General features: G+C 39.0%; 1 protein-coding gene across 1 annotated transcript in view; it reads left to right on the top strand.

The window, feature by feature from the left end:
- The first annotated feature begins 2,010 nt into the window (after positions 1–2,010).
- The window catches only part of KIAA1107 (KIAA1107 ortholog), a 33,515-nt gene continuing 20,584 nt past the window's right edge, over positions 2,011–14,941 (top strand). Inside the window, exons 1-7 of the mRNA XM_015819058.2 lie at positions 2,011–2,056; positions 4,940–5,042; positions 6,319–6,408; positions 8,885–8,965; positions 10,914–11,010; positions 14,031–14,119; positions 14,328–14,430. Coding sequence (XP_015674544.2) covers positions 2,011–2,056; positions 4,940–5,042; positions 6,319–6,408; positions 8,885–8,965; positions 10,914–11,010; positions 14,031–14,119; positions 14,328–14,430 — 609 coding nt within the window. The remainder of the gene's footprint in view (positions 2,057–4,939; positions 5,043–6,318; positions 6,409–8,884; positions 8,966–10,913; positions 11,011–14,030; positions 14,120–14,327; positions 14,431–14,941) is intronic.

A 14,941-nucleotide genomic window follows, 5' to 3' on the forward strand; every position in this document is an offset into this window, starting at 1 on the left:
CAACAGAAGCTGTTGATGCCGAGGGTGAGATAACTATGTCAGGTGAGATTAAAATATAATGTGTGAAATGTTATCTAAGACATCAGTTTTGGTTTGTTCACTGCCTCAAACAAAATTTACAGCTGTTCCACACGCAATAAGGAGATGAATAATTCACGACTGTAACTTGACTTCTGAGTAAATGGGGTTTGCATTAGACTAGACTTTGGGGACTTCAACAGTCCTTACTCTAGCCCAGAGGTCCCCAATCTTTTGAGCACCAGGGACTGGTTCCGTGGAGAGAGGTTTTTCTGCGGACCGGAGGGGGCGTGGTTTCATGTACTGCCTGTATCCTGCGAATGGGGCTTTGCTTGTTTGCGCAGCCCGGTTTCTGGCATGCCGCGGCCTGGTGTTGGTCCACAGACCGGGGGTTGGGGACCCCTGCTCTAGCCTATTAAGTAAAAGAAGAGTTCCAAGATGTACTCCGAAGCCCAAAATCATAGGTTTGGAAAGGACTTTGGAGATCTTCCAGTTCAACGTCCCACCCAGTGCAAGAATCCTCCTAATAACACAGTTGGAAAAAGTACTCTGTAATGCAGAGTTCCCCAACCTTTCAGGATTAGCAGCCTGGAGCGGGGGAAGGGGGGAAAGAAGGAAAGGTTTTGTGGGGGGTGAACACATGAGTGGGACCGCAAACGCCCATGACACGGCAACTCTCATGCGAGTGGGGCCACAAATGACAGTGATGCTTGTGGCGATGCTCATGCAAGTCGGGCCGCGAATGCCCATGATGCTCGGGGCAATGCTTGTGCAAGGGCCCCCTGTAAATGCCCGCTACACTTGCAGTGATGTTTGCACTAGTGGGGCCACAAACGCCCATGATGCTCATAATGGCACACGAGTGGGGCTGTTCTCCCACGGGCAGATGCCTTCACGGCCAGCTACTCACGCTGCCTGGTGGCCAATAGGGGACCCCTGCTCTAATGTACAGCTATTTTCACTTCCTTCAACAAACATTCCTTACTAAACACCATATGCTACAGGTAGTCCTCAATTTACAACCAAAATTGAGCCTAAAATTTCTGTTGCGAAGTGAGACAGTGGTTAAGCGAGTATTGCCCCATATGATCTTTCTTGCCACAGTTGTTAAGTGAACCACAGCGGTTGTTAATTCGGTAACACCGTTGTAAAGTGAATCTGGCTTCCCCATTGACTTTGCTTGTCAGAAGATCACAAAAGATGATCACTTGACCCTGGGACACTTGAACTGCCATAAACATGAACCAGTTGCCAGATGTTCAAATTTTGATCACATGACCATGGGGATGTTGCAGTGGTCATAAGTGTGACAAATGGTCATAAGTCACTTTTTCAGTGCCATTATAACTTCGAACAGTTTCTAAAAAAATGGTTGTAAGCCAAGGACTATTTGTACAGAGTTCCTTTCTACAAGCAATTACATGTCTTAAAATTTCTTCATCTGTCTTCTTTAGAAAATGTTCTACCAAGAAACACAAATCCATCTATTTGCTGTAAGGTTTTTTTTGCCATTTAGTTTACTAATTTACAATAATTAACTGCATATTCCCTATTAAACACAATAGAAGTACAGTAATTTTCAGATCCAGGCTCCTGGACAGAACTAACATTCACTGGAAATTATTTGGGTTCTCAGCCAACAATATGCCATTGTCCCCATAGTTGAGGGCATCCATATTCATGTCCTCAACCAGCACAATTCCAACATCACCCCAAATATTCTTTGACATACTAATCTCCAAAATACTCTTTCCAATGTTTCTGCACTTCAGTTTGATCTCAAACCATTTCATCACTTTTTAATTCCATTTGCCTTGCTGGAGGAACATTGTTTAGCATTTTTCATCCGTTTCAAAACCAAGTGTTTATTTTACAGGGAAGAGTATGTGAGGATGCACAAGAGGAACAGGTCGGGGGGTATGCATGACGGTGGGTGGTGGTGTGCAAGAGACACTGCATGAATCAGGAAGGATGCAAAGAAATGCATGAGGCATGGGTCAAGGAGAGGGTGTAACAATGTGTGAGAGGGATGGCACAGGTAAGAAAGGATGCAGACTGGTATATGGGGATATGAGAGTGTCTGGTGTGACGTGAGAACAGTGGGACTGTGGGAGGATTTTAAATTTTAAAATAAGGATTTGTCTGAAAGGTCAATTTTTCATTACCGCAAGAATCAAATTGTAATTTAATTGCCAAAAGCCAGGTACACGACTGCCTTCAATTCTGGTAATGCAACTGAGTGCCTAGTATTTAGAACCAAGGTCATGCCAAGATTTCGAAGATGCCAAATAATAACTTTTCTAATGGAGTCCATAATAGCATATTATCAATATAATTTTCATTCTAGTATAATATAAAAGTCAACAGATGGGAGGAGTAATTATCTTCACTAGTAATGCATTCTTGCAGAACGATTGGATCCCAAGAAACAAAATTTTGTGGAAATCTTTTTTGGTTCATAATTTATTTCTAAAATTTATTTTGTACTATATCAAAAGCTTTTTCTGTGTCTAAGGAAGCCACTATGGCTGTTTTAGGTCTTCCAGAATATACTGTTAAAGTATCTACCAGTATTTTAATGTTACCAGAAGCTTGGCATTCTTTCATAAAGATGAATTATGCAGGATTAATTATTGATATTCATACCTTCTGCAATATTCATGCCCTGAAGAGTTCCTTTTAAAATTCAGTTATATAAGCCTGATAAAACGATATACGAGGTCTTTTCAAAATAACTTTATGGGAGCCAAAATCTCTATGACTTTTATACTATTCTATAAAAAACCAATTACCCTAGTGGTCTTTCCAAATTTACAATAGAATAGAATAGAATAGAATAACAGAGTTGGAAGGGACCTTGGAGGTCTTCTAGTTCAACCCCCTGCTGAGGCAGGAAACTCTATACTATTTCAGACAAATGGTTGTCCAATCTCTTCTTAAAAACCTCCAGGGTTGGAGCATTCGCAACCTCTGGAGACAAGTTTCATAAAATGTCTTTTGCAATGTTGGAAACGGTGATTAAACTTTGAATGAAAACGAAAATCTCACAAAGATCTATTTTGTTCACAAAATAAATAGCTTCTTGAATGGTGTCTCCACACTTACAGGTATATCTCAGAAATATTACGGATCCTTTTCAGGCTACCGTAATAAAGCGAACAGCATAATGAAGCAAATCACGTGCATTTTTTGGTTTGCAGTGTCTACAAAAGTTATGTTACACAATACTATAGTGTTATTAAGAGGGCAACACCGTTATGCCTCAAAATGTACATACCTTAATTAAAAATACTATAATGACAAGTATAGACATTGGAGAGTCAGTTACATTTGAATGTGATCATATGTATTATTCTTGTCAGTCAAGAAGCCAAACAAGTTAACAGATTGAAAAGCATTATACAGCTCTAAAATATGATTCCTTATTCAAATCTTTAAGTTTCATCTTCAGGATACTATATATAGTATGGTCATAACCTCTATAAAAACTTTAAATGACTCTCAAATAATCCTCACACTTTTTGACCATTTATTTAATGAAAAAATAATGAAACTTCATGTTGGTAATCCAGAATTTAAAATCATCTAATAATAATACATTAAAATGCCATCATGCACCACTTCGATATTCCTCACCAAATAACACTGATGCTTTTACTAGATATTGTAATTCTCAACCAACTTATCTATAAATCATTAATATCTTTTGATTCATATATTAACTAAGATTATGTCATTTTTTTAAAAAAAATGAAACTTATTTTTATTTATCAAAGTAACCAACTTGAAGAAAAAAAAGGATTCTATGTAAACGCAAAACCTGTAATAACATAAAAATAAAACCCACGACTATGGTATGGGGAAAAAATAATCCACAAAGGGTCACTGTGAAAGTGAAGAAAAAAAAATTGTAATTAAAAATTTAGAAGATGATAAGATAGTTATTTCTAAAAGGATTCCCAGTGGAGACATGCCTAGACATCAGACATGACCCTTCTTCCTTTATTCTATGCTGCAAATCCATTTTATTTGAAAGTCAAAAACCTCCTATATTTAATACTGGAATATATAAAGACAAATACAGTATCCTAACATCTGTGTTTTAACATCTAAGACTGCTGTGTTGCTCCAATTACAATTTAGATTCCAGAGCTTAATTCTAAATAATTACGAATTTCAGGGCATAGAATTTCTATCCAAAGAGAGAATATTGCAGTCTAGATGAGACAATTATTTATTCCTTGTCTCATAGATAGCATGAGTTCAATGGAATATTTTTTTTTCAGTCCTAAAAAGCAGAAAAGGAAAGGTGTGTTTTTTTGCTGGTGTATTGAAAGGAACGCCTTTTTCATTTCTTGATATTTATTAAGAATTTTCATATCATAAAAGGCAAATCAAAAGAAAGAAAAACAACTGTACTCGTATAACACTCGTAAGTGTTATATCACTGTTGCTAAAGAAAAACATGAAAGCACACAGAAAACTAAATAGGAATTCCCACTATTGCAAAGCAGAATATTTTATACTATTGTGAATCTTTACCCAAATTGGTGCTCTCAGTTGTTTTGCACTGTCAATCCCAGTACAGAACAAATATTTTTCTGTAGTTTCTTGTAATAATGAGAACTTTAGTTTAACCTATTTTAAAGGTGACAAGTTTAAAAAGACTGCCACACTAACATGATTCAGAATATTATCATTTCTTTTGGCCATTTTTGAATTTCATAGTATTTTATGTATAACGTGAACACTGCTAAGTTATGGCTCCCTCATATACAAAAATTAAGCATTTGTAATATATATTTCATCAGTAGAACATCTTAAAAATGTTTTCGCCTATTAATGTTTGAATTTCAATACATGTAAAAATATATTAGGAAGACTTTTTTCCCCCCTTGTTGTCTACTTGATTCCAAAACAGAAATCGCATCTGGCTTAGGAAAAGACTTGTTGATGCTCTACCAGAATTCCTGGTTTTCAGATATTAATATTTGGATTGATGGAAAACCATTTGAAGTGCACAGGTACTGTCCTTAAAGATTTTGTGGTGACTTTTTATGTGTACAGGAGGGAGAAGGAGGGACTAGACAGGGAGACATTTTATACGCCTATAAGCTGTGTACTAAAAACTTACTGCGTTTGTGTAACGCTGAAAAACATTGTTATGTCTTCTAGTTCTGATATTTATTGATGAGGATTTTGTGCACGGGTGCGTGTTGTGCTTTCTGCCTCTATCAGATACTGTTTCTTGTATGTGTTTTGATAATGTATGCTTGTATAGCCTTTATAAAGATTGTAAAAGTAAAATCAGTTATTCATTGATCCATCAACAATTTAAAATGTCTTGCTTAAAGAAGAACATAGCATCCAAACCTTTGAAGTACAGTAGCTTGAGCCATGAACTCAAGACACAAAATGTAGAACATAATACCACCAATGCATAAGAAAAATAAGAAACTACACAGATATCTCCAACACCTACTTCTGGATTTATTTATTTTTGTTGTTGATATGTCAAAGAACTGTTGAAGCCCATGACATAAATAAGAGACAGGAAAGAAAGCCAAAGCTGTTTAAAAGAGACAACATATAAAATTGTTGCGTGCTAAACATTGCGTGTTTAAAACTTCAGAGAAATATTCACCTTTTTTGCCCATTCCAGTAACCTATAATTTTTTTTGAGAACTTTGGCTCACTGTTAATAAGCCAGCATGTTGTTCACTCAGTAGCATCCTATTGCCAAGCTAAAACTGAATACTACCTTTTTTCTTTTTACTTGCTAAGAATAAAACCAGGAAACTTTATCAAATCATAAGTGACAGGAAGAAAAGGAGGAGGGATTAAGTGAATACAAACCTGCCAGCAAATTCGCAATAGAATAGAATAGAATAGAATAGAATAGAATAGAATAGAATAGAATAGAATAGAATAGAATCATATTTGAATTAATGTTAAATTGTAAACCTACTATCAAAAGAATGTATCTTCTCTGGACAAATACATGAAAGCACTAGTAACGTGTATTCAAAGCAACTTGAGATTTCCCTCGCCAGATATGTGGGTGTGTATGTGTGTACTGTAATAAAATATTTTAACTGGAGGTATTTCAAGAAGAGAGTTTTCCTAATTTTTCTTTACCAAATTGGATTAAATGCCAGAGATATTAGAAAAAATTGTAGAGAGTGAACAAATATACATTAGCATGTCAAGAACATTGAATTTCAATAGTGTGTAGGTATTCTTCTAAAATAAATATTTCTATTGAGTAACATAGTTTGTATTTCTTTCTCTTTCTCACAGGGCTATTCTTTGTGCCAGATCTAGTTATTTTTCTGCTATGCTGAATGGGAGCTGGGCAGAAAGCTCTCAAGAGCACATCACTCTTCAAGGGTAAGCTGACCTGTTCACAAATCATGTGGGAAAAAGGCAATTTAAAACCACTGCAAATTTTAAGAAGTCAAGCTCCCTGTAAAAGAATTCATATTAAGTCTGCTTGATATAATATTTGATGAATACATTTGAGCACGAGTTCCGAGTAAGAATTATCATTGAATTCAGCCAGCAATTGTTTTGCAAAACTGGTGTCTAAAAAAATAAAAATAGCATTCTGTGCTAAAATGCAGTCTGGTTGGCATTTAACTGCAATTGCATCTTTTTTTCATTGTTCTCTTTTCCAGTGGCAGATGCAGCAATATTTTGTCTATTAATAAGTGTAAAGACTTCTTGGTTTCAATTTTGGTGGTTTGCTTAACCATCATTGTTGAATAAATCACAGCTGACTGAATTCACACACTGAGTCGTACTATGTGATGACTTAAAGCAATGAGCATAGCAAGTTTTTCAGAACTGTATGGGGTCGTGTGAAGAAGGTTAGGTGATGGATTAGGAATGGGGTATCAGAGTTGCTTTTAGAATGTTATGCCTATGTAAAGTTGCCACCCTACATATGTTTTTAGTCTAAGAATCTCCATCTGAGTAAGTGGAATTTAAACTCTGCGTGGCAGGGTTCCCCAATCCCCAGGCCACAGACCAGTACTGATCTGTGGCCTTTTAGGAACCAAGCCGCACAATTGGAGGTGACAAGCGGGTGAGCAAGCAAAGCTTCATCTGTATTTGCAGCCACTCCCCAGCGCTAGAATCACCCCCTCAGCTCTACCTCAGATCATCAGGCATTAGATTCTCATAGGAGCGCTAACCCTTCTCTAAACCGCACATTCAAAGAATCTAGGTTGCATGCTACTCCCTTCCCCCTCCCCCCAGTCTGTGGAATAATTGTCTTACCCCGAAATGCGTCCCTGGTGTCAAAAAGATTGGCCCCTGATGTGTGGGATTTATTGGATGTAACTGTGAGGATATCAGAAATTTGTCTGTGCTGCAGCTACAGTAAAAATGGCTGGTTTCATGTCATCCTGCTCGTTGCAAATTTTTGTATAGTTTTGATAAACACTTGAGAGCAGAGTACATATGGCTTATCCCAAAATAATGAAAATGGTATTTAAGAGACCAGCTGTCAAGGCAGCCGTGCTGCTTCTTTTGGCTGTTTTTATTGCTGTCTTCTATTTCCATATAAAGTGAGGCAACTGTGTTGATTTTGCTATTTAAGTAAAAATAAAGATTTTTTTCCCCCTTTTTCTGGAAACTCAGATTTAATGTTTGAAATGGCCATGTGTTACAGGTATCATAGTTGTTGTTACTATGGAAACTGTACCTTTGAAAAGCAGGAGTAATTTGCAGAATCACAACTGAATCTTGAACAAAAGGAACTAAGGGAAATCTAGAAGAGGTTCTACTATAAGGATGCAGGACGATTTGTGAATAGCCATGGCAGAAGTTTTGTTGTCTCCAAAGCTTTCCGGAAAGGCATCATAAAGAGATGGAAGGAGGGAAGATCAAAATGGAGTAACTTTGCAATCATTTAGACAAGGGCCCAAGAGCCATGAATTAATATCTGGTTCAGATGTCAGGCTATAATATGCTGTAATATAATCTGTTTTGCTGAATGAGACGTAACCAATTGGTTTTACACTACACAAACAATTTACATACCACAGCAGGGGGAGCCATACCATACCTTAAATCAGAATCAATTCAGATTAGTGTGATTTATGTACCCACCTATCTTTGGTGAAATACAAATGGTTCAATCAAATCACACAATCGATACATGCAAGGGGAAGGGGGCGTGCATAGCCCTCAAACTCCTTGAAGGTTTCTCATAGTAGACCAAAACATGGTATGTTGTTATTCACTTGTATCCGCTGATTGTGTTTCTTTCTGAGCTCCTGGAGAAATCTTCACAATACATTTTACACATGTAGGAAACAGAAAACCTTGTAGAAGATTTTGCTACAAATACTTCAGAAGGAGTACAAATCTCTTATGTTCAAGAGCTGAACCCCAGGAGCATAAAATTCTGATAGCACTTCTTTTGAAGGCCACCAACCCCATTCAGAAGGTATCAGATGGATTTTAGTGGAGGGATAGATTGTTAGGTTTTTTTCAAAACAGAGATCTATTGGCCGTTTGGGAGACAAGCTTATGTAAAATTTTAGTGATGGGGTTTTACCTTGAAGTAGATTTGCAATTATTTTAGTATAGTTGTTTTCTGCTTGTCATTCCTTAACCAACAATAACCCAGTGAAAACAGGGCTGAGGGAGAATGTCTCAAAATCACCCCATGGTTAAGGTTAGTCAAGAACTTGATCTCCCCTACGCCTCTAATCTTTTAAGTGTCACACTGGTTCTTTCATAATACGATTAGGTTGCTAGTTTTTGATGAGTTAAATGGGATGTAATAAATGCGAAGACTCGCATTATAGTCTTCAGATCCTCATTTGTGTAACTGATTTTTCTTCTGGTTTTGTAGCATAAGTCATGCAGAAATGACTGTCATCCTGCATTTTATCTATGGAGCAGTTCTGGAGTTCCCTAAAAATGTAAATGCTGGGTATGTGTCAAGTCATGTTGTTTTTAATAACATTCCCTGCCTATTTCCTAACTCTTATCACTCTGTGTTTAAATAGAAATTGCATCTTAAGAACCAGAAATGAAGTTATAGTAGTGCCAGAAATAATCATCCTCGCAATGTAATCTGTATTTTAGCACTAAAATAATAGTATTCATGTTTTTGAGATCATTCTTCTTAGTATTCGTAGGCTAAGTAGTTATGACACAGATAGAAAATGTTTGCTGGAATGTTTCAATTTATTGCGGCAATTTGCTGAATGGGTTCACATAGTGCAATAAGTTATATTGTGGTTTGTTTGGTTTATGGTTTAATAAGCAGGCATGCAAACATCCTTACTTCCAAGTCCTAGCTACTAGTAGTTAAGGGACTTTAAGCAGAATATATGATTGTATGATTCTTTCCTAAACTCTCTGATATCCCATCTCAAGGGTGAATTTTCCCTAATTCCAGTCTTTGTGAAATCTAATGTCAATGATAAACTACAATTAAATAACTAAGCTTACTCTTATCTCTCCTAACCATACTTTGCTGTAACCTGCTTCAATCTAATTAAGGAACTATATCTAATAAATCCCAATGCTTAACCTTACTTTGAGATATTGAAGTCTTGCTTTGGTAATAGGAAGGACTAACTAGGTTAAGCAACCTGGTATTCTTCGAAGATTTTACATTTCAGATCCTATCAGCACCAGCCAGTTTGATTAGTGGCAAACAATTGCAGGAAGTATACTCTGATCATTTGGAAGCATTACGTTTTCTACTCTGGGATAAGGTGATTGTTTCAATAAAAGAGAAGGTGATTATTTTGTATTATTCCAACCCAGGGGTCTTCAAACTTGGCCCTTTTGTGACTTGTGGACTTCAACTCCCAGAATTCCTCAGCCAGGCATGCTGGCTGAGGAATTCTGGGAGTTGAAGTCCACAAGTCACAAAAGGGCCAAGTTGGAAGACCCCTGTTGCAACCCAACAGATTAAATAGAAGAAAGATGACAACTATACCAGACCAGAGAGGATTTTAACTAGACCTATGAGAAGATAAACTCTAAATATGTTAGGGATAAAATAGTCAAGCCTTGTCCCAGTCTTTAGCAAACTAGGACATAATACTTTAATAAATATGAAAAATAAAGTTCAATTTGAAAAAAGTAAAATCTGTCTAATTTTACTGCATTTTTAAATACTGGTTGCTTGGGGGAATGAAGTTATTGCCATCTTGTTCTGCTTGTAGACATTGCTTAGCCAAATGCTATGGGATTGTGGGAACTAAGATGCTGAACTAAATTGTTTTCATCTGCCTGTGAATCAATAACTTTCTTCTGAATTCTGACTTACTTTCTTTTTGTATGGTTTATTAAAGACAAACTATATAACTTAAGAGTTTATAATAGTTATAATCTTTACCAATAGCGCAAGGATTTTTAACTGTTTTAATTTTATTCCCGAAAGCAAGATATATTAGCAACACTGTTTAAGTAATTCAAAACTGGCTTATTCAGAATGGCAACCAGTGTGAAATAAAAAAAGAAGCACTAGGGATTAGTTTTTAAAATGTATTACTTTTTAAAATACATAACTATAGATGAATAAATATGGTTTGAATTTTTAGTTACATTTCCATGCATACCCCAACGCTGTTGCTTTTGTATGTAAGGTATCAAGATTTGTCAACTCATGTTTGCAACTTTAATTATTAATTTGAATTATTAATTGCAAACATTACTTTTATAGTTATTGTTGGAATAGAACTTTCCTTAAAAATATTACTTTACTGGCCTTTCAAAGATTGGAACGAATTATGCTTGCCTGGAAGCATTACCATATTATCCTGGCCTAGATGTAAACTATTATGGAATAAATCCATTACGGGCTTCCAGTAACTATGTTAGGATGCTTTTATGGTTAATTTTCATTATTGCTTTCGCTTTAGATGTATACTAAGCATTGCAGACATGTATGGATTAGAAGGTTTAAGAGAAATAGCTGTATACATTCTGAAAAGAGACTACTGCAACTTCTTTCAAAAGGTATTTAATTTACCTGTTTATCTGTTTATCTTGATACTGCGTTGATAAGAGGTAAATCAAATATTACAAGTTTTACTTTATAAAGCCTTAGTAAGACCACACCTGGAATACTGCATCCAATTTTGGTCACCATATTAGAAAAAAGATGTTGAGACTTTGGAAAAAGTGCAAAGAAGAGCAACTAAGATGATTAAAAGGCCTGGAAACTAAAACACATGAAGAGCAGTTGCAAGATTTGGGAACGGCCAATCTAGAGAAAAGAAGGACTAGGGGGGATATGATAGCAGTATTCCAGTATTTGAGAGGCTGCCACAAAGAGGAAAGGGTCAATTTATTTTCCAAAGCACCAGAGGGCAGGACAAGAAACAGTGGATGGAAACTAATCAAGGAGAGAAGCAACCTGGAATTAAGGAGAAACTTCCTAACAGTGAGGCCAATTAACCAGTGGAACAGCTTCCCTTTAGACCAGCGGTTCTCAACCTTCCTAATGCCGCGCCCCCATGCACCCACGTGACCACACGTGACCACACGCACGTACCCACGTGACACCCACGTGACCACACGCACGCACCCACGTGACCACACGCACGCACGCACCCACGTGACCCACACGCACGCACCCACGTGACCACACGTGACCCATACGCACGACCACACGTGACCCAGGAGCATAGAGATGGCTCTCCTGCTCGAGCTAGAGCGACCCCCTCAGCCAGCCGAAACTCGCCGCCGGGAAGGAAAAGAGAGAAAAGAATGGGAGAGGGGACAGGAGAGGGGGAGAAAGGGGGGTAGAATTTAGAAAATTAAAGGAAAGAAAAAGAAACTTTTGTGCGGAGCCGGCAATTGCGGAGCAAGACGCCCGTTCAGTGCGGCGGCAGGCCGGCAAGCCCAGGCGCTCCTAGGCGGCCATGGCAAGCGGCAGCGAGGACGCAGGCCGACCACCGGCTGGGCCACCAGCTGGCCCAGCCCAAGGGAGGTAAGCACCCGCCGGGCCCCACGCGCGCCAGCAACCCTCCCTGTGCCCGCCGCTGCTCCGCTAGCCTTACCTTGGCCACCTCACGTTTGGTGCGGTGGCAGGCCGGCAGGCCCAGGCGCTCCTGGGCAGCCATGGCACGCGGCAGCGAGGGCGCCGGGCGACCACCGGCTGGGCCACCAGCTGGCCCAGCCCAAGGGAGGTAAGGCACCCGCTGGGCCCCACGTGCGCCAGCAACCCTCCCTGCGCCCACCGGCCTCCCACCTCCCACCCCTGGCCCTCTTTTACTTACTTTTGGGAGTTGCTGAGCAGGGAGGGGTGGAAACGTCCAGAAAGCTCACCTTAGCTGCAGACAACTTGCAGCACCGTTTCCAGACTGGGACTTTTGCCGGGCTCAGCAGGGCAGAGACAGCCTGGACAATTCCTATTGGCTTTTGAAAGCCAATAGAATTAGAGTCTATTCAAGAGAGTCTATTCTATTGGCTTTCGAAAGCCAATAGATTCTATTGGCTTTCGAACGCCAATAGAATAGAGTCTCTTGAATAGAGTCTATTCTATTGGCTTTCAAAAGCCAATAGAATAAGAGGGAGTAGCACAGCTAAGGAAAAGGTAAAAAAAATGGCGGACTGCGTTGAAAAGGGGAAAAAATGGCGGACTGCGTTTTGGCGACCCCCGTGAAATGGTCGTTCGACCCCAAATGGGGTCGCGACCCACAGGTTGAGAACCGCTGCTTTAGACGTTGTGGGTTCTTCATCACTCGAGGTTTTTAAGAAAAGACTGGACAACCACTTGTCTGAAATGATATATAGCGACTCCTGCCTGAGCAGGGAGCTGGACTAGAAGACCTCCAAGATCCCTTCCAGCTCTATTCTGATTTATTGAATTGTCTTAAGCAATATTGAAAAAGGAGATGAACTGTTTTAAATAAATGGTCATGGCAAGGAATTTTTCATCCAAATGTTAAATTACATTACAGTGTGTAACAGTTTGAGAATGTGGTGTGAAGAAGGGTTATGGGCGGTTGCTGCCAAGTGGGATGGTGCATGGGTGGTTGGTGCAGCACGAGCATGGTGGCAGCTAGGGTGTGGCTGGTGCTGTGTGCAAGCAACTTACTGGAGCAACTTGCAATCCTTCCGGCTGGCTTCCCCTTTGACTTGTGGGAAGCCAGCAGGGAAAGTCGCAAATGAGTTTAGGATGCTACAGCCATCATAAGTACCAGCTGAGTGCCAAGCACTCAGATTGCAATTATACAGTCACAGGTCAGCTAGAACAGAGGTCCCCAACCTTTTGGGCACCAGGGACCGGTTCCGTGAAGAGAGGTTTTTCCATGGACCGGAGGGGGCGTGGTTTCATATACTGTCTGCATCCCGCAGATGGGGCTTTGCTTGTTTGCGCGGACCAGTTGCTGGCATGCTGCGGCCCGGTGCCAGTCCACGGATCGGGGTTGGGGACCCCTGAGCTAGGACAGCTTTAAGGAACAGTCGTGTCATTTGTCCAACTTCAAACTAGTGGTTGTGAAACTATCTGTACTGCATTAGAATCCTCTTACAGTACACAGAGGTTTTGTGAGAGATACCTTGCAGTGTACAGTTAAATAAATGGAAATGGAAAGTTTGATAATAATTGCTTTAGATGAAGCTGCAGATCAGGTGGCAGAAAGAATTGCATAATGTTGGCTCCATTGGAACTAGACATGAATGATATACAAGAGCCAGTTTGATGTAGAGGTCAAGGTGATGGCCTAGAAACCAGAGGTTTGTGGGTTCTAGTCCCGCCTTAGTCATGAAAGTCACATGGGTGACTTTTGGGCCAGTCACTCTCTCTCAGCCCAACCCACCTAACAGAGTTGTTGTTACGGGGAAAACAAGAGGCAGGAGTATTAGGCATGTTCACCGCCTTGAGTTACCTTTAAAGTAATAAAGATGGGATAAAGAACTAACCAATAAACACTTTCAGCAACAATGAATTTTCTGTTGGAAATTTTAGTTTGTGAATTATTGCAAAATTTTAAATGATGATAATTTCTCTTATATTCTAACAATTGTAGCCGGTGCCTGGGAAGCATCCACCTGTTTTAGAGTGTCTGGCTATAGCCCATTCAACAAGAGCAGAGCACCTTTACGATTCATGCATGAAGTAAGTGAGATAATATATTTGACTGATTTCCATTTTCATAGCTTAATCTTAAACTCATCTTAACAGGATAGGGTTACAATCTTTTCAAAGCTATATTTTGATGCAATATGCAAACACGCCTTGCTATTGGTTGTTTATGCCAACAGAGATGCATTTCTTATTAAATCCATTTGATGGATTTATTTAAATAAGACATTTCCTTTAACAGGTGGCTGATACAAAATTTTGCAAGATGTTGGTCAGAAAAGAACTTTGCTAATTTATCTTCTGAGCTTCAAAATAATTGCCTTACCTCACTGATTGATTCTTTGGTAAGTTTGTGCAGTTTTGAGTTACTCTTATTAATCGACAGTATTCTTTTGTTTCTTGGAAAACTGAACTGAATTTATGGAGTAATTTAATTTATTTTGATTACATTTGCTTTCTACCTCAAACCGAAATAGGCTGCTATCTCAAAACTGAAATCTAGTGAATAAATCAGTATCATTCACTATTTCAAATTTTACAGTTCTGTTGCATCTGCTGAAAAACATTGGAGAAACAAGTTCCTCCCCCCCCCCACACAGACACACTTGCTTCTTGAAGCTTCCAAGTTTCACGATAAACTCCAATTAAATGTAGAGTGGTCCATATCTGTAAATGAAATGTATCCTAATCCCTCCATCCCTTGCTTTTTGTCCAGGTGTTGCTTGACGTACAATCACAGTTGAGCCCAAAATGTATGTAGCTGAGCAAGACAGTTGTTATATGAGTTTTTCCCCATTTTACAACCTTTCTTACCATAGTTGTTAAGTGAATCACTGCAGGTGTTAAGTTAGTAAC

Source organism: Protobothrops mucrosquamatus, unplaced genomic scaffold (assembly GCF_001527695.2).
Source record: "Protobothrops mucrosquamatus isolate PMUCROS unplaced genomic scaffold, P.Mucros_1.0 scaffold854, whole genome shotgun sequence".
Taxonomy (NCBI): Eukaryota; Metazoa; Chordata; class Lepidosauria; order Squamata; family Viperidae; genus Protobothrops; species Protobothrops mucrosquamatus.